This window comes from Anoplopoma fimbria, chromosome 12 (assembly GCF_027596085.1).
Source record: "Anoplopoma fimbria isolate UVic2021 breed Golden Eagle Sablefish chromosome 12, Afim_UVic_2022, whole genome shotgun sequence".
Taxonomy (NCBI): domain Eukaryota; kingdom Metazoa; phylum Chordata; class Actinopteri; order Perciformes; family Anoplopomatidae; genus Anoplopoma; species Anoplopoma fimbria.
The window spans coordinates 17,807,245-17,832,608 of NC_072460.1; the positions used below are offsets into that span (position 1 = coordinate 17,807,245).

The 25,364-nt window shown below is 40.2% G+C and overlaps 1 protein-coding gene across 1 annotated transcript; it reads left to right on the top strand.

Moving 5' to 3' along the window:
* The first annotated feature begins 734 nt into the window (after positions 1-734).
* On the top strand, positions 735-17,014 carry c1qtnf12 (C1q and TNF related 12). Its single transcript, XM_054609436.1, has 8 exons — positions 735-1,305; positions 10,309-10,413; positions 10,586-10,697; positions 10,851-11,035; positions 12,079-12,187; positions 12,846-12,939; positions 14,867-14,945; positions 15,037-17,014. Exons 1-8 carry the CDS (start codon positions 1,126-1,128, stop codon positions 15,133-15,135), a joined length of 963 nt encoding a protein of 320 aa, XP_054465411.1. The 5' UTR covers positions 735-1,125; the 3' UTR covers positions 15,136-17,014.
* Positions 17,015-25,364: the final 8,350 nt, after the last annotated feature.

Here is a 25,364-nt window from a genome sequence, read left to right on the forward strand (position 1 = left end):
AGGTTGCCAATAGTAGCAAGGGAGAGAAACAGAGAAAAACAGTGTGAGAGATACAGGGAGAAGGGGGAGAAAGAGAAGCGGGAGGGAGAACGGGTGATGATAAAACTTCACTGTGAGCCCTCCTGTGAGCTCAGTCAGAGCAAAGGAGCCACTGAGACCAGAGGGACAGGGAGTGCAACGGCAAAGAAGGGATCTACCACACAACAAATTACTGCTCTCTTACATGAAAGTTGCACATGGCCTTGGACTTGAGGACTTGTTGGAAGAGTTAGCAGGGAGCACATGAGTTGTGTCAGACAGAAACAGAAGAGCACACCGTACATTTGTATGTCCTGTGACATCAGTGAGGATAAAAGAAGACGACTAGGCAAAGATCTGAACTGGACCTCATCCATCTCCTCTCGGGCTCAGTTCACTCTGCATCACTTACAGGGTGCATGGTTTGCGGACAGACAGATTGAACACTGAACTGCGTCTTCTGATGAAAACCAAACTTTTGTGGATCTTGCAGCTTTTCCAGCAACCGCACAACTTTGCTGGAGACTGGATCCACTGCTCAGTGTGAGGAAACAGCGGGAGAGAGCAGGGGGTGGGAAAAGAGAATATTGCTATCCATCCCTAGCCCCCCCACAGCCCACCCTCAGCTTTGGACGCCCCTCCTCACTGCCTCTTCTTTTGCCCCCTGTAACCCCCCCCCCAACCCCCCTCCCTCTACACCTCACCCACCAACAGAGCAGAAAGCGTGAAAAATCTCACTAATGGGTTTATTTGCTGTCAGATCTGCGCCGATCTGTCATTCCCTTGGACCATTCTGCTTGACACATTTCATAGTTGAGTAAGCCTCCTAGCTTTCTGGCTAGAGTTAACAGTGCCCCTGCAACGTTGTGCTGGCTGAGAGCTCATCAAGAGGGGAGCAACGGCGGCAGCAGTCAGTCTGACAGTCTCTTGGACAGGGAGTCCCTGAAGCTGCATTCCTCCAGTCTCCTTCCCCCCGTTGGGACTTTGTGTTTGTGAGCCTTGTGGGCATCCTCAGTTTCTGTCTAATCACTCACGGCTGAGTCCTCCACAGAAGATCCAGGCTGTTTCTGCAGGGATTCTGCTGCTGATTTGAAAACTAGTGTGAAGATGTGGTGTGGGGCCGGGCCTCTGGCCGTGGTGGCTGCAGTGTTTTGGACTCAGTGTGTCCTCCTGGATGGGGTGTGTGCCAAGAAGGAGAGAAAGAAGCCTAAAGAGGCCACCCCACAACACACAGAGACCTACAATGCTACTTTTTCCAACAGTGAAGAAGTCGGTGGAACTGTCAAGGTAAAACTCTCTAAATGTAAACATTTTATGACAAAATAACTTATTTGATGTTTTAACTTCTAATACATTCCATTACATTCATGAGCTATTTTCTTACAATAATGAATCAAACAAAACAGTGGTGAAGATTCAAGTTTGAAGTCAATCTGCAGATATGTGCAGATTTCTTGTCCGTACAGGCAATATGCAAGGCAAATAAATTGAGGCAAAGGTAAAAGCTATGGCAAGACAGGTGTGCCCTGTAGGTCAAGCTTCAGACACTGAAACGGACCGAAATGTGTGAAACACTAAATGGATGACTTCCGGAGGTATGCCAGGAATGTGGACATCCGAAGGCTGATCAATGCATCAATTAGTGCACGCTGTGGGTGTCTGCCCCGATTTTCCAGCCTTAGTGAACAAATCAGGATGTAGGAAAGTTGCATGTTTGAGGCAGAAGGAGATAAGATAAGATGCAATAAGGTGAGATAAGATATTTAAAAATGCCGTTTCTGCAGCAGGAGATTAAGTTATAAACACAAAAACTGGAGAGGATTTGGAATTGCTGTTGGCCAAAGACATTTTTTTTCTCAAATTTTACACAAGTCAAAAAAATCATCTGTAACTGAAGACCAATGATGTTTACATAAGAAACGTCTATACAGCATAACTGCACAAGAGTGGTACAATTCAATTTTCAGGAGCAACCGTTGGCCCTTGACTCTGTTATTTATTGGTTTATTGCTGGTGTTGCATATTTGCAAGACTTTCCAACAGGCTATTTGTTTTGCTTTCAGCCCACCCATTATGTTGGCATTCTCGTATAACTCTCACTGCCCCACATACCAGCCTTCAGCTCCTACCAGCCGCCAGTCTCTTGAATCCTAACCGTAACCTTCGCCGCCTTTTTTTTCTTTTTTTTCCCTTGAAACCAAGCAGTGAGGTATCCTTTGTATCTTTAAGAACACATTGTAGGTGGTTGTGGCTTGGTGTTGTTTATTTGACTTGGTTAGCCCTGTAAAAGCAGGGCCTATGAAGGATGACCTTGTGTCAACCCTCAAGCCTGATGAAGATTACACCCCACTGGGATTTCACTCCTCTGTCTCGTCCCACAGGGAGACGGGTGTCTTCACTAACACTATTTCCCCTGAGGTCCCTAATAGGCCCGCTGCTATGATGTAACTCCTGGGAAAGTTAGGTGGACAGATATTTAAAGACCTTTGGCGATGTTGTTCCCAGCCCATTGATTCTGTCATTCACAGGCCTAGACTGACTCCGCTGTGTCTGGGACATCCGATAGGGGCGGTGCGGCCCCAAAATCTGGGGCAGCATGCCGTGTAAGCCCTCACAAAGCCCCATCGAAAGGGTCCTGAAAGGGAACACCTCGGTGAGGATTAGCCCTCTGTGCCTCCCTCTCTGACATTCTTTTCATCTCATCTCCCACAATCAGAGCTTAATGACATAATCACTCTTAAGACGCAGTGTTATGCCAGATAGTGTCTTTGCCAAACATTGTCACCTCTGATGAGAAGCTGAGCTTTAAGCTTGACATCTGTGGAAGTGGTTGTATTCAAGGTCACATTAGTTGTTGCCACCCTATCCAGGTTTCTGTTCAAGAAAAAGAAAAAGCAAAGGGTACCACACAACGTGAAAAGCGGTAAACTTGCTTTTCTTGGGTAGTTTGTAAGTTTATCCTATTACACATCTGTTAGGTCGCAAAGAAAACAACACATATATTGGAGCTGTCTTGGCAAAGATTTTGTGTTCTCAAGAAAGCCAAACATTTACACTCTACATTTACATGTTTTTCCCTTGTGCCCAGTGGAAACAGTGCAAACAGTTCTTATGATGGCATTTGCTTTCTATCTGACCATTCCCGTGTGTGGGCTGCTGGCAGCATGCAGTCGCTGCCAGCATTGCATTCCTCAGGAGATTTTCCATTTGAAAGTGATCACAATAGTGAGGTGTGGAGTTGTGCTGTGAGTGGAATTTTTTTAATGAGATGATAAGTGAAGTACATTTCAAACAACTGTGATCTCTGTGAACCATCACGTTTTACAGTTGTAGAGCAATATGTCAAAGGTGCATGTATGTAATAAGCCCCAATGCTCTCCTCTCCAAAGATGAGAGGAATCTGTCATTGTTGAGAACAGTGAGGGATCTGTGATGGCTGTAATTGAGGGAGTCAAGTCAAACATCACGCCTGGCGTGTTGAGTAATGGCTGGGTTTAGCCCGAGGCGAGGGTTTTTGTTTCCTCTCTCTCATCCCCAGTGATGATTAATGCAGCAGTGTGTGGGACCTTTTGGATCAACCTACACATTCGAGAAAAGACCAAGTCCCACAGGAAACAGCACCACTGTGAGAGCTCAAAGCTCTCAGACACTACCTATAGCCTTTGTTGGATGATAGTAAACTCTCCTTTAACATGCTGGACGACTAAAAGGGTCATTCAACATTAAAATTAAGTCATCAGAGAAGGAGCAAGTAAAATAAACCGCACAATGTCATATTTTGACCACATAGACGTAGAGCGACTTTAATTTGGATTTTGTTTCATTTATAATAGCTTTATATTGATGCCAGATTTATAGAAATCCTTCTAATCTTGCCTGATTCTTATCACGTGCTGGTCATGTTTTTGAAACCATGGTTTCAGAACTATTGCTACACTTTACAGTACGTTGTTCAACTATGGCTTCATGTAAAAACAACTATGAGTCTATATAAGATTATTATTATTAGTCCATATAAGAACACTATATAAGATTTTACTATGTTAACAATTGAGGATGGTCTTTCAGATTACCCTGCAAATGCATATGATGTGCATTATAATGGGCAGTTGTATTAAGAAAATCACAATCATGCTGCACAAGAGAGGTTAAATGTTAAATATTTAGCTTTAACTATTTCCCTGTACTATTAAACAAGTAGTTTGACGTTTAGGGAAATACACTTACTCAGTTTTGTTGAAGAGAACAATTGATTCAACTTCCTTATCTGTATGAACAACAGTTAATACGCCATACCCCGGCTTGTGTCACCACTTGTTTTATTTCTCTGACTACTCGTTAGATGTAAGGTAACACTACAGGGGGCAATTTGGTTGCATAATAAAAGTTATCTAAAAAAATGCACCATTTAAATCGTTCACTTATGTAACATAATGCACAGCCACAAAGGAATCATATAAAAGGAGGAGGATCTAATGACTTCTTACCCGAAATGTTCTGCCCACACAGTCAAGCCACGGGGCAAACCTGTGTACCTGAGATGGATCTGGATCACTAGAGCTTTTCATCAGCTCCTTTTACCTACCACAGGGAAAATGAGCACTCACTCCAATTCAAAGCTATAATTCGCACACAAAACAGATGTCACGCAGCGTTCAAAGTCTTTCAGTTTATATTGGGTTTTTTTTATATCAAGAGGAAGCCAAGATTGTCTCGGGTGATCTCTTCAGTATAAACACAAATTTATTCACTTTCCCTCAGACATCATAAATGTATACACACCTTTGTTGGGACAACAGTGACGTAATAATCAGGCTGTATCATAAGAAGTATGTTCAACTATATTATTATATAGTCACTACATTTTCTTTACACTTCCAAATAGAGTTCCTTCAGCATATGTTGAACTAATAACAGCATGCTCATAGTGTGATAGAGTAATTGTGTTTTGCACATGGTGCTTGCCAATTGAGTAATAACACAGTGAGAAGAGAACAGAGTCAACATTGCATGCCTAACTGTATTTAGCTCTTAGGCGATAAATCCTCAGGGCAATTTGTTACTGTGAAGTGCAGCGGACGGGAACACGGGGGTGGATGCATGACGCCTGAGATGCACGCAGGTAACCAGGATCCCCCCCGTCCCACACAGCCTGGGGATCCCTGCCTACCGAGGTGGGATCGGCCCAGCGTTGGGCCCGTCCACCCATGCATGGATGACTGCACAGGGAGCAGTTCAGGGATGTAAAAACAAGGGATTAAAGAAGGCTCTTCATCATCCTGTCCAACTTGAAAGCCGCCTGTGCAACAGTTTTTTTTTTTATCAGCAGCAAAAAGTTTCACGTCGTCTAGAGTGTGCAAACAGGTAGAAAAACAGATAACACGTAAAAAGAAAACAAGATAAGATCAACTGTTCATTAGGAATAATTCAGGAGCTGCCTGCGATGGAGTAGAGTTTCAGTATCTGGTTGCAGCTCCAGAGACATGTTTTAACAGTTGTGTTTGTGTTTTTGGTGGCATGCTGCCCCAGGGAAATATTTTCCATTTTATTGCTTCAAATAAATTCAACCTAATTTTCCCCAAACTCCATGACAAACACACTTTAGGCTGTGCACATAAAAAGAAAACCTAAGTTCTTATTTTTTTTAGCGTAATAAAATGTCATGGGGCCTTCGTGAATGATCAACAATGAGTAAAACAGATTCCCTAATTGATCCAAAAAAATCAAACTAGCTGTGCTGTGTGTTAACAAAATAAACTCTGCTTGCTTTTATTGTGTGCCATGGTTAGACAATAAAGCAGTGGAGAGTAGCTGATACTCAAATAATCTAGTTTATTACAAATTTGAGGTATTTGTTTTTCTAATTCCTGCTACTTTATACTTCAAGTAGGTGAATATAGTACATAAAATACATGTAATAAGCTTATAAAGTTCAATACATTTTTAAAGATTAAAAACCATTTTGGCTCAAGATCCTTTATAAAATATGTGTAGTTGAGTTCCCTTATCATGTTTCAGATGTCTATAAGATGTTAGCAATCATACCAAAGAGGTATTTCTCCTCAACTATTCAGATATAATAATGTTCTTTTATTATTAAATGTTATTTAGAGGTAAAATTATTTATACAACATTTCACAACAATGCAAAAATTAGAAGGAAGTCCAAAAATGCATGCACATTTGTATTGCAGATTTTTGTTTTTTCTTTCCCCCTACCCCGTTAATCATCTCATGACCCCTCAGATTCATCTTGTGACCTTTTGAAGGGACCTGACCCCCAGGTTAGGAGCCACTGGACTAAACTACCTAACGGTATACGCAGAAGTTAAAGGAATAGTTTGATATTTTGGAAAACCAACTAATTTGCTTTTTGGCAGAGATTTTCACAGGGACATAGATACTACTTTTATATGTGTCCACTATTTCTGCCACTAGGGATAGTAACTTCAAAGAACTTACATTGATAGTCTTTGGTAACTGGGGATAGCGACTGATAGCTACCGGGTAAAACAAAAGCTCTATCCTCTCTCCATTGTGGTTGTGCAATGGTTGACACACGCCGTAAATCAAGACTTCATTTTGTACCCGGGGGCAGACAGAATTACATAGTGAAAACAAGGCTCATAGGGAACCAATCTAAATGTCAATGGTGTCATTATTTTATGGCTATTACATTGTGCATAAACATCGACTTCATAATAAGGTAAATCAAAAATCTTGTCTATTGCGATTTAAGGTAGATTTTGCTAATAATACGTCTCTGTAATTCATTAAAAATGATGAATTCTGGGCTTTAACTTGTAACGGAGTACCTTAACATTGTTGTGTTGGTACTTTTATATGTATTAGGATGTGAAAACTTCTTCCAAACCCTGGACACACTGCGTCCCATTCTTAAGATCTGAAGCCTCAGTAATGTGTCATGATTTAGAGCCACATCAACAAGTATAAACACTGTCTAGAATATTTAAAGTTTCTCACCTTTAGACAGAATACCTGACACATTCCCTCGGTCTGTGCTGTAAAGGCGTGCGCTCACACCCGCTGACAGACGAGGCCACTTTGAGGCACTCGCACATCAGCGGTGATCAAAGCCAGAGCCCTGGTGTTCTTCATCAGCTCTCAGACTGATACCTGGATCTGCTCCCTCCCCACTTTGTTCACCAGTTGTACGTGCTGATACAGAGCTATGCAAGGGAATCTGTAGTTTACTTTACGCCACAGTCAATAGCAGCGAGTGAGAGATTGAACGCTTCTGACAGATTGATTTGTGTCATCAAGCAAAATGTTTTTCAAGTCTGCATGTGTGGAATCTTTGATGTTCTCAGTCGAGACAGAGACTCACCTGCATACAATGAATCAGATTTTCTTTTGGCAGGTTGTGTGAGCCATCCCAGCTTTCGCTATATGTGGTGTATGTCACGCTCTGACAGTGCACATTCTTAAAATAAAAACACAATCTGTTTAATGATAAGAGTTGAGCATTCCTTAAACTGACGATAAGATTATTTAAACAGTGATTTGCTGTTATTTTTTAGCTCAGAAATGAAGGTAATAATTACCTTGGTCATAGCTTTTCTTCCTTGAGCACAGAAAATCCTTGAGGGCAAGGTTTTAATAGTTTAATTACAATGGCGTGTGTTAAAGAGGATAACAAGCTCAGAGTATGGCTGATTTCCTGGCAATGATATGCTGTCTTTTTTATTATTATGTAGGGAATAGCTAAGATGTGTAATTATAAGTCCCATGTGTGGGCCAACTTGCACTGTTTCATATCCCTGGAAAAGCAAGATGATGATCTACGACATTGGTATAAACACAATAACTAAAGTTGAGCTTTGACTTCTTTTGGAATTAGTGCCCATTGGCTCTCATAATTGGGTGGGTGTCTTTTTGTCATACTGAGCTGTCTGAGGTGATGATTCACAGTTTTACAATCAATCCCAGTGGAAATATACTAGAACAACCACAGCACCACCGCAGCCCCCAGTTGTCAACATGTTAATATTTGTTCAAGCCTACAGGACTGGTATGTTAAAGGATAATAATACAACATTTTGGAAAATGGCATGTTTGTTTGGTAGATACAAACAGCAAGCAGCCGGTTAGCTTATCTTACTACAAAGAATGAAAAACAGGGGGAAGCAGCTAACCAGACTCTGTCCAAATTTAAAGACCTAGCAGCACCTCTAAAGCTCACTAATTACTAAAAACATGTTCCATCTTGTTTGTTTAATCCATACGAAAACCAAAGTGTAAAAACAACGTTTTACTGGAGGTTACTGCCCGCTTTCATGTCATCTGACATCTCAACACGGTTGTTTGATTACAGAGCTGGTTTTGTGAGCAATAAAAATAAAGTGCATTAACAATTTTACTATGTTACAAGTGACTTTGAGGAACCTCCATGTTATTAAGTGCTACACCGGATATATATTCAAGCTTTCCTAGTCATATTTATGACTTGGACGTTGACATGAAGTCACTGCGCCTTGCCAAGAAATAGTCCCAAACATGGAGACCAAAAACTGCTTAAAGAGAGTGAATACTGGATTAATCATCAGGTGTACACAAACACTACTTCAATCAATTTGAATGGTGCTATGTAACTGTTGGATGTTGAAATGAGCAACTATTTGATACCAGTATTCCCATACCAACTTGATTCTGCTGCGTCCAACTTGCCAAAAAAATCTGTTATTGTAGGTTTAGGTATTTCTCAAAATATCAAACTATTCCTATAAAACTTTCAGAACTGTTATGTTAATGAATATGAAAAATGTACACGTCAGAGGAAAAAAGCAGTTTATCCAACAGGCCTCCAGTTTTTATGGAAACAGTTTTGAGTAGTGTAAAAGTGTTCTTGTCTTGACTAAATCAGTCTTGCTTTTATCTGTTTCCAAACCTCAAAATCAAAACAAAAACACAGAGCGATCCAACATGCAGCCGGCGCAGCGCCTGTTGAGTTGTTTATTTTGACTGCTGTCACAGAGAAAAAGTCACAGAGAGACAGAAAGGGAGCGAGAGGCTGCTGAAAATCTAAGATATAAAAAAATATATACTACAATATATTAAAGGAGAATACAAGGAGTATCTTTGTTGTTGTGGAAGTAGAGGCAAGTCTTTTAACAGTGAAGAAAGGGTCATGTTGGTTTTGTAGATAAGTGATCCGTGTCCCGCTGCCAACCCTAAACAAATTCCATTTCAGGCAGCTCACCTCCATGGCTCGTCTTTATCTCCTCTTCTATCTCAACTCTAGACACTTGACATTTGGGAAAGGGTTAGGGTAAAATTCAAGCTGGAATTCTTTCAGCTTCACATCTTACTGAAAAGAAAACACGCCAGTTGTAGCAGTGTGCATAAAAATGCTTCTTCTAGAGGTCTTCTTTGACTGTGTTTCTTATCTCTGTAACAGATCCCAGTCTCCTATACAGTAATTTGTTATAAATGAGTTACTGCAGATAAGATCGAGCGTTAGGAAACAGACTAACAATCTTAAATCATTACTCGCCCCGGTATACATACTGTATATACATTTGTTATCTCGTTTATTAAACTCTCCATCATTACATTACTCAAACAAGCAGTATTAATAATAAAAAATATTGGTATGTCTTTTGGTGATGGAGAAAGTGTTGGCCATTTTGACATGTTGTTATAAACTACAGTAATTGAGGTCTGCAATCCACAGAATCTACATCAGACGTACACAGGGCAGACTCGTTTTTTTAACCAGAGTGCTCATGGAAATTTTCATGTGCTGAAAAAAATCAAGGTTTGTTTACATTTGTCTGAGCACATTGGGCAAATAAGAACTGACGTGGCACCTGAGTGAATTATCTGGAATAAAATAATAAGCATCAGGGGAAGCTTTGGGAAAAGAATAGTAGCTAAACTTAGATGGCTTTTTTTTTTTTGAAAGAGCCTCTTTTGAGTTGACTGGGCATGAAACACAGAAAGAGAGGTTTCCCTGTGGGACCTTAGGTGTCTGGCACCATTTAATTGTATGTTAAAGGAAGAAATAATGACCCTTTGGATTTAGTTTTGAAGGGACCAAACTTTGCATCATGCCTCATTTTGGGAAACATTATTTAGAAATAAAAGATATAATAAATCTGGTAAATGGCACATTTTTAAAGGTTTTAATTATTGAACAAGAACAGTGTGGGTTGAATTGCCACTTTGAATGAAATGTGCTTTCATAGATATTCTGTATTTCGTATCTGTTAATACTCATATTGGCCTATTATTTCATTATTTTTTGGCTTTGTCTTTGTTTCTGCTGCAGGTTGCTGACAACCAGCGAGTGGATCCTTTGGGATCATGGATGGACTTTGTCAAAAGACCGGTTGGCAACTTCCCTGGAAAGTGTCGCAAACGCAAACGACCCCTGGTAAACCCAATAGTTAGACAGTGTCTTGCAGTTTTTCCAAACAAATACTTGATAGATTATGAATGGTACTGATACCTTCTTTTGTACTTCAGTAATAGATAAATAAGACAAAAATGCATAATGATTTTTAGATGAAGTTTGATGCATGTTGTGCTCATCTGTCCTCCACTAGCCGGGCCCACCTGGTCCCCCAGGTCCTCCTGGCCCACAGGGACCTCCTGGCTCTCCTGGAGCTGAAGTGACCCAGGAAGTTCTTCTCCAGGACTTCAAAGACATGATTAAAGGTAGAAACATGTTGATTATCCAGCCCAGGAACATTTCAGCTGCTCATTCCTTCATTTTGCAAAGAGGACCTACAGTTACAGTAAATTGGATTTGCTAAATTGAATGTGTACAATATTATTTTTCATCACATCAATGTTGACTCATTCTGTCAGAGGCTACAGAGAGGAGAGCTGCAGCATTGGACAGACAAACCAGCCCCAGCCAGCTACCTACTGCTCTCCTCACCCTGGAGGGGATGACCTCCTACCGGCGAATAGAGGAGGCTTTCCACTGCAAGCTCAAGGGACCTGTGGTGGTCGACAAGAAGACTCTGGTGGAGCTCCAGAACTTTCAGACAGTATGTTTGTTTGAAACCAAGTAAATGTTTATGAACTGGTTCAGCCTCGCTCCCTGTGCATGGCTGAAAAAGAATAGTTTTGGCTAATCCTCCTCTGTATGGTTACAGGATTTTGTTTCTGACCCATTTGCTTCTCTGTCTTAACCGTGTTTGAAAGAGCGAGTGTTTGGTAATCATCGCCTAGTTTGCATGTGGGGGAATTATGAGAGGATCATCCCCTCACTGGTAACTGGCACTGGCAAGGCATTAACTGCCACTCCAAAACTCAGACTGGCTCTTCGGTCAAAAATATCTACTTTTTCAATTCTACACATCACTCTCTGAGCGGTGTACAAAAGGCACTCTGTCTCTGACTTGGAATAAAGTGTGGAGAGGACAAAAATAGACACTGTTTGAAACGGCATGCTGTAGTGGAAGAACTAGGCCCTGTTGGGATGGGCTGACGAGGCTGGAGGAGGGAGGATTAAGCTTTGCCGAACTATTTAACATGCTAACACAGCACTATGTTAGAGTAGGTGTGTTAACTATAGCTTTGGAAAGGATCATTTAAATGTCCTTGCAGAGTCAGAAGTAAAGAGAGAGAATTTTGAGCAGGACACAAGGAGGCAGAGGATTAAAATTTGACTGTATTTTGGGGCCTGGTCACACCAGATAGTTAAACAGTGACATTTTTCTGCACGTCTTGATGAAATTTGGGGTTCTATAAGCTTGGTGACATAGTGACAACTTGCAGGGCGAGTTGTTAAACTGTAGTGGACTCTCCATTCCCTCTAGGTATTGATCAAAGGAACAAATTCCCCAAAGTTAAACTCAGCATAAAACAAAAATCACTGATTGCAATGATTCAATTGACACGAATCGACTTCTTTGTTTTAAACGCCGGTGGAACCAGGACTTTAGGTTTGTCAGGGCTGAAGTGCCCTTGAGCAAGATGCTGAATACCTTCCTACTGTTCTGTAGATTAGCTCCCGGGGGAGGGGCGTAATATTAGATATTAGATCTAAAAATGTGAACATATTAATCAAATGTTTCTGTGCTTTCAGCCACCAGCTAAAGGAGCCTTCCTCAGAGGGTCGGGAATGGACCAGTCCACCGGGAGATTCACAGCTCCCATCACTGGGATCTACCAGTTCTCTGCTAATGTCCACATTGGTAAATTAGTCATTATCCTATATCTAATATTACAGTACATATAGCAAGAAATTAAGACTCTTAAACAGTCCCAGAAAAGTCCAGTAAAAATATAAATCTACTGTTCACTTAACCCCGCCCTGTCTTAGTTACTGTTGCTATGCTTGTAAAGCATTCAGTTTTATCAGTTGTAGCTAGCTAGCTAATGAATCTAACGTTGGCTCCATTAGTTGGTGGAATATGAGGATGATTTTTTAATGTTTCCAGCTGACAAAATGACAATCATTTAAAAGGGTCATCAATGTCCACTTGACAGCTACATAAATGATATTGTGCTAAAAGACTGATGCTAAAGTTGCATGTCAACATCTTTACCAATTGATCATTAATTTACAAGATATGGCAATAAAGAAACGGCATTGTTTTTTTTATTGCGGTGTAGAGCTAGTAATTCATAGTATTGTATGTAAGTGTGATATGGAAAATGATTGCTAACAAACTTTTTTAAATTTTCATTTCAAAGCTAGACAAACTTGTTGTGTCCTTTACAGGGATTGGAAAATCCTTGTTTAGGGGTAGGATTTTTAAACAAGCGGTCATTTCAATGAGAACATATTTTTTGTGAGCATAGCGTGAGTCAATATCTTAATATGATTGTGAACATTTTGGCTCCTTACAGACCACAATGAGGTGAAGAGGAGCAAGAGTCAGCTCAAGGCCAGGGACAATGTTCGGGTGCTGATCTGCATCGAATCGCTCTGCCACAGATACACGTAGGTATTCTTTATTCTTCTGTATATTTGGTTGTTGTTGTTGTTGTTACCATTGAGTTCCCACATGCACACTAGGTTTTCAGTCTTATCCTGTTTTTGATTTTATTCCAGATTTGATGTTTACATTGATCATAATAAACCTGGTAATTGATTAATAAGATTCTATCAGGTCTCTGATTATCTGTGCGCATTTCTGAATCATCAACATCTCAGCCTGTATGTTCTTTACCAACAGAGCATGTTCAGAAACCGACATGGTATTTAAATGCCACAGTATGCTGGGTTCTATTGGAGTACTCCAGGTTGCATATCCAGGCTCTCAAATCTGGGAAAAAGCCTTAACCACATTTCTGAAAACCGGGAAACTCCCAAAACATGATCATAACCAGCATACTAGTGCACATGTAAACATCCTCACTGCTAAATATGCTGGAGAGCTCATCCTCTGACTCAAATATACTCTACCTAACACCCTTGGTTAACTCAATAGATTGTATCCATGTGGTTTTAATTAGTTATGGCTCTACCACATGCTGGTCAGGCATACCACATTTCGTCAATACATTTTAATAAAATCGATCTTGGGAAGTAATTCATCTGACTACAACAACCACACTTTGCATTCTTGGGATTGATGTTTTGACAAATTGTTTACTCTCCTTGTGTAACTGTGATATTTTATTGGTGCTTGATGCTGCCTTAACTCTCACCAGAAGTTATGAGCTGTTAAAGGTGTTGTCTGTTACAATTTGTGTGGAACCGGTTTGGCATTTCCTGTATAAAAGCAGACCAGGTCTTTTAAAGGAAATGTCCTCTCACTTAGAGTCCTTGTTCCTGTCGCCTAACTAATCTTTATAGACTCACCTTTGACTCTTCAGACAGACTGTTATATTCAGCAGCACAGCAGTGAAATGCCCTTGTTTGGGATGTGGGAGACAGATAATGAAGTAGTACTGATAGAGTGTTTCTACATGGCGAAACATTACAAATCCAGTTGGGGAAGGTTCTGAGTTCTTTCCAAGATTTCCAAATTTGTATTTACATAAAGTCAGTGCAAACTGCAGAAATGAATTGCTCCCTAAAGTCTCCCCCGTCCTGAGCAGAGCTCCACAGCCTCCCTCCTGGTTTGGTACAATGAGGGGAACGTATAAATAATATTATTATGATGGGTTACCTAACCCAAAAGAGTCCTTGGCTTTTTTTTGCGAAAGCCCCAGCCAGTCTCGTCCTCCCACACATGAAAATGCAGAGAATGTGAAATGAGGTTCATTGTGATGGCAGTTGGAGGGAAGACAAACATGATTGATTTGCCATAAAAATGTAGCATTTTCCACTTAACACGAGCCAGTGCTCCCACAGTGTGGTTAAAGTCTGCGGCAATGTTACAGCCATCTGTACAGACTCTGATGGCACTGAGTATTAAAGAAAACTCTTGACATTATGGGAAATAAGCTATTTCTGATTCTAGCTAAGAGTAAGATAAAAAGAATCGTACCACTGTCATGTTTGTATGCTTTGTATGAAGCCACCAACGGCACCTGGTTAGCTTAGCTTAGCATAAAGAGTGGAAACAGGAGGAAACAGCTAGCATCGCTCTCTCCAAAAGGAGAATTGTTGTTTTTACACAACTTTCTTACCTGAACAGTAGCCAGGAGATGATTAGCTTAGCATAAAGACTGGAAACAGGAATCAGCAGCTAGCGTAGTACCTGATGGTAGCTTTATACTTGTATGACAGTGATATCAATATTCTTCTCACCTAACTCTCAGTTAGAAAGCACATAAGCGTATTTCTAATAAAATATCTAACAATTCCTTTCCAATAAGACATTTTTGCACTTTAACAAGGTTTTAAGGTTTGCATATTGAACACAAATGGTTGATTACAGTATTTATTCAGAAATGTCCTTTTTCTGATATGATTGCAGCTCACTTGAGATGATTGTTGGATTAGAAAGTAACAGCAAGATATTCACTGTCAGTGTGCAGGGGCTGCTGGAGCTACAGGTGAGCAGCACACTAAGAAACACACAAACATTAAATATCTGTTTTTGTGCAAACATTTTCCTGCATCAATGTTGTGTATTTTCCTCTGCAGGTCGGGCAGTACACCTCCATATTTGTGGATAATGCAGCAGGCGCTTCCATCACAATACAGAATGGTTCAGATTTTATGGGCATGCTGCTAGGTGTATAGCCTCACTCATGAACATCGTCCAAACCATCCACTGCTGCAGTTAATTTGTCGTTGTTTTTTTTCAATGGACTGCTTTTGAGCACCATCACACATCACCAAACCACAGGGAGGTTTGAAGGAAGGAAATGAGGCTGACATGGACTTAACCGGTTGTCAGATGGTGAAGGGACGGTGTGAAAAACTCAAGGACTGAGTTTGTTTTTCACAGTGCATCACTGACACTTCCCTGAGGAACTTGGATGCCTGTTGCTTCACCAACAAACAAAAAAACCTGAAAATAAAGCAGTGAATATGTCTGTTAGAGTATATTCGTTTGAGTTTGTTGAAGACCTTTGCGGTAAACCAAATATCAATGTTTTTAATGTTCTCTGGATAGACATTGGAAGATGCTAGGGGACACGAAAAAAGTACATCTGTGTGTTTAATGTATTCTGACATGTTAATGTTTTCTGTCTACATGATGTATTATGTACACACTCATTAACTATAGTTGTATTTTATCATGGATTGAATCTCACATTTATATATGGTATATGGTACATAGACTGTGAGTACACTGGACAATGGAAACATGCTCAATAGACAGAATGCAGCCTCACAATATCTTGTCCCACTTATATATTTACATGTTTTGTATCACAACTATTACTGCATTTTTTAAGCTATGCTAGCAGCGTGGCAATGTCAGACATTGGGTCCACCATTTTGGTTCAGACCAAAATCTCGCAACAACTATTTGGTGGATTGCCAATAAAATTTGCAGGGACATTCATGGTCCCGTGAGAATAAATCCTATTGACTTTGGTGATCCAATCTCATGTAGCCTCACCATGAGGTTGACACTTTTTGGATGGATTGGCTTGAATTTTGGTACACACATTCATGTCCCCTTCAGGAAGATGTGCAACTGATGTTAGCATTCTAATACATTAAACTAAGATGGTAAAAATGATAACCGCTAAACATCAGCATGGTAGCATTGCACATGGTGAGCATATAAGCATGCTGATGTAAGGATTTAAGAACCATTGTACCTAAGTACCATCTTGTCAAGCAGCTAGCATGGCTTTAGACTATTATGGCGTATTCACATTACAACAGAAGAACAAGGGTCTTGCATTTCGCGTAGGTAGTTACAGTAAATACCACTCTGGGATTCCCAGTGGTGCTGTACCAGGTTCTGAGCCAACAAAAGCATTCTGCGCGTTGGGGTCTGGAAGACTTTTTTTTCCCTTTTCTGTCAGCTTTATGCAATATTTTTCAAGCCTTTTGAGATAATAGAATGCCTAAAGTCTGTACATCATTTGGGGGAAAACCCCAATAGCTGCCAAGGGAAAAAAACAGACAAAAGTGATTTGGTCTCTTAGTTCAAGCAGGGGTCCACAGCAATTGGCTGCGCCCACAACTTCCTGCGAACCGCAAATATCCTCACAGAGCTTTCACAACACACCACAATAATGGAGGAGGCGCGTGCCAAAGCTCTTTTTCCGCGATTAATGTGAATACGCCTTTAGACTTGTTTAAATTTGTCAATTTGTCAATGGAAAAATTGAGATCCACCTTTTGACTAAGCTGTAAGAAAAAGTTTTTTTTACCTTAAGATTTTTTTTACAGGCTGTTTTGTGTTATCATTTATCATCTGTTTGTTTGTTTCTGTATTTTAATATTTTCTTGATAGATGTTTGTAATTTATAAAAACTACTACACCAGTAACATTGGAAAGCATCAAATTTGATATGGTATTTATGTTTGAGGAAATGCATCACTTGTTGATTGACACTCTCGTGGACTCGTGAAACCAGATTATTGCAAGGAGAAAATGATATCTTATGCTATTTTTTTATTACCCATACTATGCTGTAATTTGAAATTAAACTTTTTAAAAAGTTGCCAGTTTTGTCCCTGCACATATTAATGATGGTACAATTGATGCTTATTCATTTAAACACTGTATTATATATGGAGGGAAATAATATATAAATTGTATTGAATTGCAATTAGAATTTCCTTGTATTTTTCAGTATATCGGATCAGTTTTATCAAAACATCCTAAGCAGTTAACCAACACGTTATCATTTGAATTGCAAAATACCCAGAATACCGGAAATACCTTTACGAAAAGACTGCCAAATTGATTCATAACTACCTGTAAAACATTACTACAACATCTTGAAATGGGACGCTATGTGTGTCTTTCAGGATCATGTGTCTAGGGAACTAAATCCAATTACCTTACGTGCAGGCCATTTTTCTTTATTATATTTCTCAAGTATCTACTTTAATTAAAATGGAATAGCTGCATACTGCAGTCCAGTAAATAAGACTTTATTGCTTGGAGATTATTAGAAAATCCTCTATCACTATATTGTTTCTTGGGTGGTCTCACAAAGCACTAATAAGAAAGCCTTTATTGCACTAATGCTTGTCCAGCCAGTAAAATGAGCTTGTTAGCATCATTGCATGAATGCCTTTTTATAGAGGCTTCTCATGGAAGCATTGCTGAGATGCCAAGTGTCACATACTGTACCCAAGAACCAACCACAAGAACGTTGCACCCACGTGCTATTTCAGCCACCTACTGTAGGACACATTTCAGACAGAAATGGCCTGCTTGCTGAAAAGCCAAAATTTGGAAAACAAACAATCCTCTTTCTATTACCCAAAAATCTTTAGGTACCAGTTAATTTGTGTTTTTATTTCCCAGCAGCTTCATTTTCACATAAACCTCAAGTCAAAAGGAATGTTTTGAAAATGACAAATGAAAATAAAGATGTTGAAAATAGCTCAGCCAGAATTTACAGTGTTTATTAGGTGAGTAGGATTGCTAAAGCATATCCACTTTCCCTTTTTTTCATAAACTGTAGTCTTTCAACATGTTTAGCAGTGCAGGGATGACAGACGATATACGTTTACATAATATTTGCCTTTTCATTGCTCAAGAAGCAGGAGAATGGCACACACTTGCGAGTTTTGATTGTCTTATGTTTTTTTTTCTTTCCAAAATGTGTTTAATGACAGCTATGTGAGCATGCCGTAACGCATTCGCTGCCCTGCAGTGGAACACGGAGCCTGCCAAAGTGGTTGCGAAACCACCCTGCGCCACGACTCTGACAGGAATTTCCCATTGCCCCATTATCAGCATCAGACAAGCTGAGTGATTGCAATTACATCTGCCGAAATGCTAAGAGCAACTGCCTTTTCTCTTTTCCTTCAGAAAAGTGAGGCATTATGAATGGCCCCATTGTGAATCTGTGAGGTTTCTGTCTGCCCAGTAAACCAACATAGTTGTGTAGCTTTAATGAGGCCTTAATTATGAGATTCCTCTACCTTAGTGACTGACTCATTGAGTGACTGCTTTAAGCAAATCCCTGTGTGTACAGGAGTCCCTAAGACAAAGGGACACTAGAGATAAATGTGACACAATACCTTGTGCTTTGTCAACAAACTCAACATTCATATAAAGTAGGGGAGTCAAGCCAAATCACTTCTCTTTATTATTAAAAGCGCTGCAGTTTACTTTAAACACTCAAGTCAAGCGTGTTTATAAGAGGTGACCATAATTGGAGCCTGATTATGAGGAGGATGTGACATTTTGGCAAGAAGCCAGCCACCGGCCTGGACCCCATGCATTCTGTCTTTCTTCTCTGTTTGTCAGCACTTCCAAACATGGCTACCTGCAGAGAGGAACAGACAGTGAGACTCTCGCTTAGGGATGCCAGGCTCCTGTATATTATGTTTTTAGCATGCCTCAGATTTTTTCACAGTAGCCTAAGTTACTCCAAACAGAGCCGAGCAGTCCGAGTCCTGCTGATACAGAGGCGGCCCTAAACAAACCTGTTGCTGTGATACCACCCCAAGTGGAGAAGAAGATGAAAGATAAATACAAAGCACTGGAGCTTATTACTTTCAGTTTCTTCACACTGAGATTATATGTATTTGTGTATGTGGATACAACTTTCTAATAAGGCACATTTTATGACGCGTTAATCAGCTGCAATTAATGGCCCTACTTATGTTAGATAAATAATTTACTAGTGTTTTACAGACCTTATAAGCCTCGTGTCTAGATGGTCATCCTGGATTTACAAAAAATTGCAAAAACTTTCGTGAGACACGCTTTCCGACGACCTATACCAACCATAGCCATTCGAGGTCAATGCCTGTAACCTCAACCATCTTGCCAGAGTTTCGCAAATGGAGGGTTGCCATCTATACACGACCAGCCATTAGTAAGTACCACTTTTGGGTTTCCTGGGTATGGAAAATCCTACTCCGGCATGACACTTGCTTTGTCTTTTATAGCTAAAAGAACAGCTATAATCAATATTTTTATATTGGACAATGGATCACATAAGTATGTGAAAGGTACCGCTCAAAGTAACAGTCAGTTTTAGCACTACTGTATAACATATTTCAGGTCAACTAACTGCACACTACCTGCATAGCTCTAGAATGCAGACAATCACAGATATAAATTACTCTGGATGTGCTGGATGTGTAGATTAATAACTGTCTATGTTCCCCTTAACTTAAAAAAGCTTGTGTCAGCTGCCCCAAATGATCAACATTTACAAATGTATACTCTATGGATAAAACATGAATTCTACGAGAGTCAGATATTAAGATTGCAGTTAGTGCTATGCTGCTAAAATAGGCTAGTATAGTTTTTAGCTTGATGAATTAACCAGGTGTTTCTTTTTTATCCATTATGATTAGCTGTATTTACCAAATTATTTGGTGGTGATTTATTAAGATGTTGGAGCAACAGGTGTTTTAAATTTTTTTTAATTTATTTCAATACATTACATTACAGTCATTTGGCAGACGCTTTTATCCAAAGCGACTTATAATCAGTAGCTCAAAGCTTATATTACATATCATTACACATCATTCACCCATTCACACACTGATGACAGGGCTACCATGCAAGGTGCCACCTGCCCATCTCTAACTAGCATTCAACATCCAGTCCACACCGATGGCAAAGCCTTCAGGAGCAACTTGGGGTTAAGTGTCTTGCCCAAGGACACATCGACTGCCGAAGCCGGGTCGAACCAACAATCCTCTGAATGGAGAACGACCCTGCTCTCCACTGCGCTACAGCCCGCCAATATGAGCTGATTAGCTTTAGCTCAGCTACAGCTAACTTACTGTTGGTGTGTGATTCACAGTATATTTTAATGATAATACTGCTGTTCTTTTGCTTAAGTACAGTATTTTGAAGGCAGGGCTTTTACTTGTAAAGAAGTATTTCTATCCAGTGGTAATGCTTTTTCTGAAGCAAAAGATCTTAGTGCCTCAACATTGGTTCCCATTGTATTTCATCGCTTAGCTGTCATCTCATTTGTTTGTCACTGTGCTTTGAATGGAAAGAGACAGATTTAAATTCACATCTATTGTTACTGGGGTTTTGTTTATGCCTTTTTGTTGTTTGGCTCAGCAACTTCATTATTTCCCAGAAGAAGAAGAGGAACAGAAACACAGATTGTGTCTTTATACTGTGCCTGCAGGACCACTTTTCTGTATCCTATTTACAAACTGAATGTGTCATTTCTTCCTCTGAATAATCTTGTATTAATAGTGTCTGGGCGGTTTTGAAATCAGACAGCAGCTATGTAAGTACTTTCAGCAATTTAGTTCTCAAATTGCAGCTGTCATGTGCAATTGAGGCTTCCCTCAATCGCACATGGCCCCTAAAAAGGTTTTTGTCTCATGTCTCGATCATGTCTACATCTCTGCACCTTTAAAGGTTCACTCAGCAACCGCTGGTGCAATTACACGAAAAGTTATATGAGGACAAGGGGTACATAAGAAACACTGGTCCAGCTTGACATTCACGCACACACACACCTCACAGCATGGGCAGGCAGCAGGAAAGAGTCTGTTGTAGTAGCAGTGGAGACGGTGGGTTTTAATGACATGCTATCTCTCAGAACGCTGTTCACATAATTAGGCTCTGTCTGACGTGGATCTGTCATTGGCATTGATTGTTTGTCCAGATGCCTACCTCCTTTGGGGAAATGTGTGTGAGTGTAGAAGAGAAGGAGGGTTAGGGTGGATGTTTGGATCTCCTCGAGCTGGACAGGTTGCATTCAGGAGCCCATGGGAGGCCCAAACTGGAGCCATTGGTGAGATTGGTATCGTGTTAATGGCTCCACAGGCTCCAAGACACATAGCAGCAAAACCATAAGAGGCACTGGAATGTGGAGCTCCCTCGAATCATTGTCATAATTAGGGACAATTGCACATGCAGACCCAAGACCTATTGTGCTTATTTGGAACCTGCTTTGTCTGACTTCTCTCCTGCCTCTCTACACTGCTTGTGTTTGTGTGTGTTTAAAGGAATAGTTTGAGGGAAATGCGCTATTCGATTTTTTGGGCGACAGTCAGATCAGAAGATTGATACCACTCTCATGCCTGTGTGTTTCATATGAGGCTAATGTTAGCTTAGTTTAGCCTGATTACTAGAAACAGGGGAAAAAACACCTACTTACACCTTAATCTGATACTGAAGAAAACTTAAAGAATAATTTTCACCAAAGCTCTGGACTCAAAGGTTGAAGTGCACCTTTATTTCTATTATTTTAAGCTGATACAATTTATTTGCATCGGATACAATTATATCCTCAGAAAGAGTAAGTCAAACTGCATTCAAGAATGTGCATCATGAATGTGTGTTCAGATTGGACTTAGTTATAAGTGTGAGAAGGGGTCAGATTCTCTAAGCAAGTATCTTAATGAATCATGAGGTGTTTGTCAGCCTGCTAATATCCATATGTTTAAAGTTACGATTCCCCAAGCCTCCAGTTACAGCAGTTTGTTCTCACGCTTCCTTATGCAACAGCAGCACTAAGCTCAGTTGTTATGACAAACATGTCAGACATCCAATGTAAGACATGCCTCCTCATATGAGATAATAAGGCCTTAAATAGAAAAAATGACACTAATAAGGGCAAATATCCCTCATTATCTTTTCCCAGAGTGATAGCAGAGGATAGAGCGGGGCGGTGCAGGTGAGGTGACTCAGACTTGGGGGCTCCTGAGAATAAAAACAGCAGACCTTGTTATGTTATGTGCCAGTAGCTCAGTTCCGAGGGACGGGTCTGAGGTTGATGAAGTAGATAAGATAAGGTCTTGCAGTGATAAGGCTGAGGGGCCCCAGAGTGATGAAGCACGCGTTACATGGTTGGCGTCACGGCTACTTGAGAAAAAACTCACACAATAGAGCAATAAGAGTTATTTTAGAGCAATAACTCCACATCTATAGCTTGAATGATGTATTTTCACCCTCTGAAAATGTAGTATTGACAGGTGCTATATTTTTTTATCCAACTTGATCTACTCAACATTATCTTCTTAATGAATAACTTTATTTTAGTGGCATGTGGTGATTTTTTTTATTTCATTCATTTAAAATGTTCATAACAGAAATCAGTGTCTTCCATTAAAATGTAACTTCAGTCATTGACACTGATTCACTGGATTTTGAAATGTGTTGATGGCTTAACTTCAAGTCCACAGGAATGAGAGAACAGGCTTGTGGTGTTATAGTAATGCTACACAGTGGTTATGGAAAAAGTAAAAACAATATGACATAGATTAGTTTGCGTCATATAACTGTTGACTCTATCTCAAAAATGGCCTTGCAAGATTAGAGCAGATTTAACAGTAGATGGCGTGTTGAGCTATTTTCAACCTGAAATAGCCTTTTTTATAAATTTGGTAAGAAATATTAACACCAGCAACTCTGAAATGGAGTTAAGTAGAAGTGGAAAGTGGCACTGAAAGAAAATACTGAAGTACAAGTACCTCAAATTTGTACTTCAGTACAGTAAATGCACTTACATTCCACCACTCTGATGTAAAAGCTTTTAAACAAGCCTCACACTTTTAGTAAAATAAGTGATTAGGCGTACACTTACAGAGGCACAAACTTCGTAAAGAGAGGGAATCATTACTTAAAACTAGGAAAGCATCAAAAATGTGATATGGCTGGCCTTGATCTAATTTCTGGGATTGACGGGAAGCAGCAAGTTAACAAGAAACAAGATGTTCATGTCATCCCTTTATATCCGGTTCTTTCTCTCTCTTTTCTCTATCCCAGTCTTGTAAGCGTGTTAACCGTGAACCCTAAACATGGCCACATCATGCCTCGCTTACACCCACCACATCTATCCACCTTCAGTTTGGGTGAATCAGCTCTTGGGTGATGATGGCGTTTCTGCCCTTTCAGGCTTGAGGGACAGGCCATTTGAACCTCTACCCACACCTCCCCTTGCAGCTTGACTCTCGGAAACACCTCAGTCGGTGTCAGACCAGCCCTTTCCCACTCTGCAGAGAAAGCCGGTGTGGTTTTTCATTACACAAATCAAGTCCATCAAACGATTGTGTATATCCTGGCGGGGACTGATCCAGTAGGCTCATAAATGCCGAGGCGTCTGCCATCCATTTGTTCACATGTGTGATCTCATATTTCACACTTGTCACTCCTGGGCAGCTATAATCTCCCAGAAGCTTTTAGTAGAAATCCTGCTGACAGTGTTATTTGAAATGCCCTGTTATTATTCATTGTAGAGTCTACACATTTGTGAGAAAAATGAAGACACACAGAATAACTGTAAGGACAAAAAATAACGTGTGAATTCTTACATGGAAATAATCAGATATGTACTCAGTGATTCCCTTTTTTCCCCCCCCTGTTGCTAAGACCGTTGCCTAAAAAGCTGGTGTATTACCACCTTAAGACGCAGGGATATAATGAGATGACATGTGGGAAGAGGTATTCAGTATGAAAGGATAAACACAAAACAGCAGTGTACTTTCACACAGTTCACAGACTGCAAGCTATAATCTTCCAAATCCTGTCAAAATCCTGGGAATGTATGTTTCACTATTAAATATAAGCATTCACTGTATGTACCTTCTTTATCCCACTGCTATGTGATTAGGTGTATTTGAATGAGAAAGAGCATCTCTAGATGTTTTGGCAGGGCAGTAAAACCTTAAAAAAAGTAATATTTGTGAATGTAACTCTTCTTCCTTGAGACAGGTTTACAATCTCTTGCTGGCAGGATGGATTCTTGAAATAAACTTTCCAGACCCAGGGAGTGAAAACAACTCCCTTTCTTTTGGGAGGGAGACGTGGCTCGGCCCGATATTCATCAGTGGGGATAACCTCTGACCCCAGAATCATATGACGCTGAGTGCTGAAGATCCTGGTGCAGCCAGACAGTCTGTCTGAGACGCCATCTCTCTCTCTCTCTTCCCGACACTTTTTTCTCCCTTTTTTCCCCCTGTCTCCCCCTAATTCCTCTTTCCTCACCTTTCCTGCTTTCTATGGGACTGTTTAAACATTGTTAGTTTGTGAAGGGACTGTGCTGAAACTCCACTGATTTGTTACCTATAATTTCTTATGACCCTCCCGTTGTCTTTCTCTCCCAAAACTGCAACACCATCCTTCAACATGTCAAAATAATGCAACAGTAATTCATTTATTCATCTCTTTTAATCATTTATATCAATCTCAATAGCGGTAAAATCGAGTGAGTATTTAACTGTTGATACTTTAAGTATATTTTGATGATAATACTTTTGAATTCAGGACTTTTACTTGAAACAGAACATTTTTACACTGTAGTATTGATACTTTTACTTCCACCTCTGACCCCTACATCCCCCCTGATAATGTTTATACAGTCCCTTACCTGCCTACATTTACAATATGCATCCCTATGTCTTGTAACACAGTGTTTTTAAAAGCTGCGCAAATGTGAAAATAGAAATCGAAGAGAAATATGTTTCCCATGAGTGCCCTCCCCCAAACCCCTCAGATACCAGCATGCAGACAAGACGGTGGGCTCTCACCGCTCCAAACAATTACCATTAGGTAGGCCATGACAGAGCTTTTCCACACCGTGCGACGGACTGAAACAGCTGCTGACAAGCCCATCTCTCCTGAGCCCTGCTCCAGTCTGTCGTGATGCTCTGATTATGACACTGGTTTTCGGGTAAAGCATGACCTCAAGATGACGGCCTGATGAACAAAAACCTAATGGGCTTCTAAAACATTTGATTTAACTTAATCAAGGTCCAGGAAGTGCTAAATTGTTTCCATCTTATGGCACCATATGGTAGCTAATTGCAGTTGCTTATCAGTGAGATCACAGGTTTTAACCGTAACATAATGACATTGGTGTCATGGTTGATTTATTTAAGTTTTTCTTTTTTTA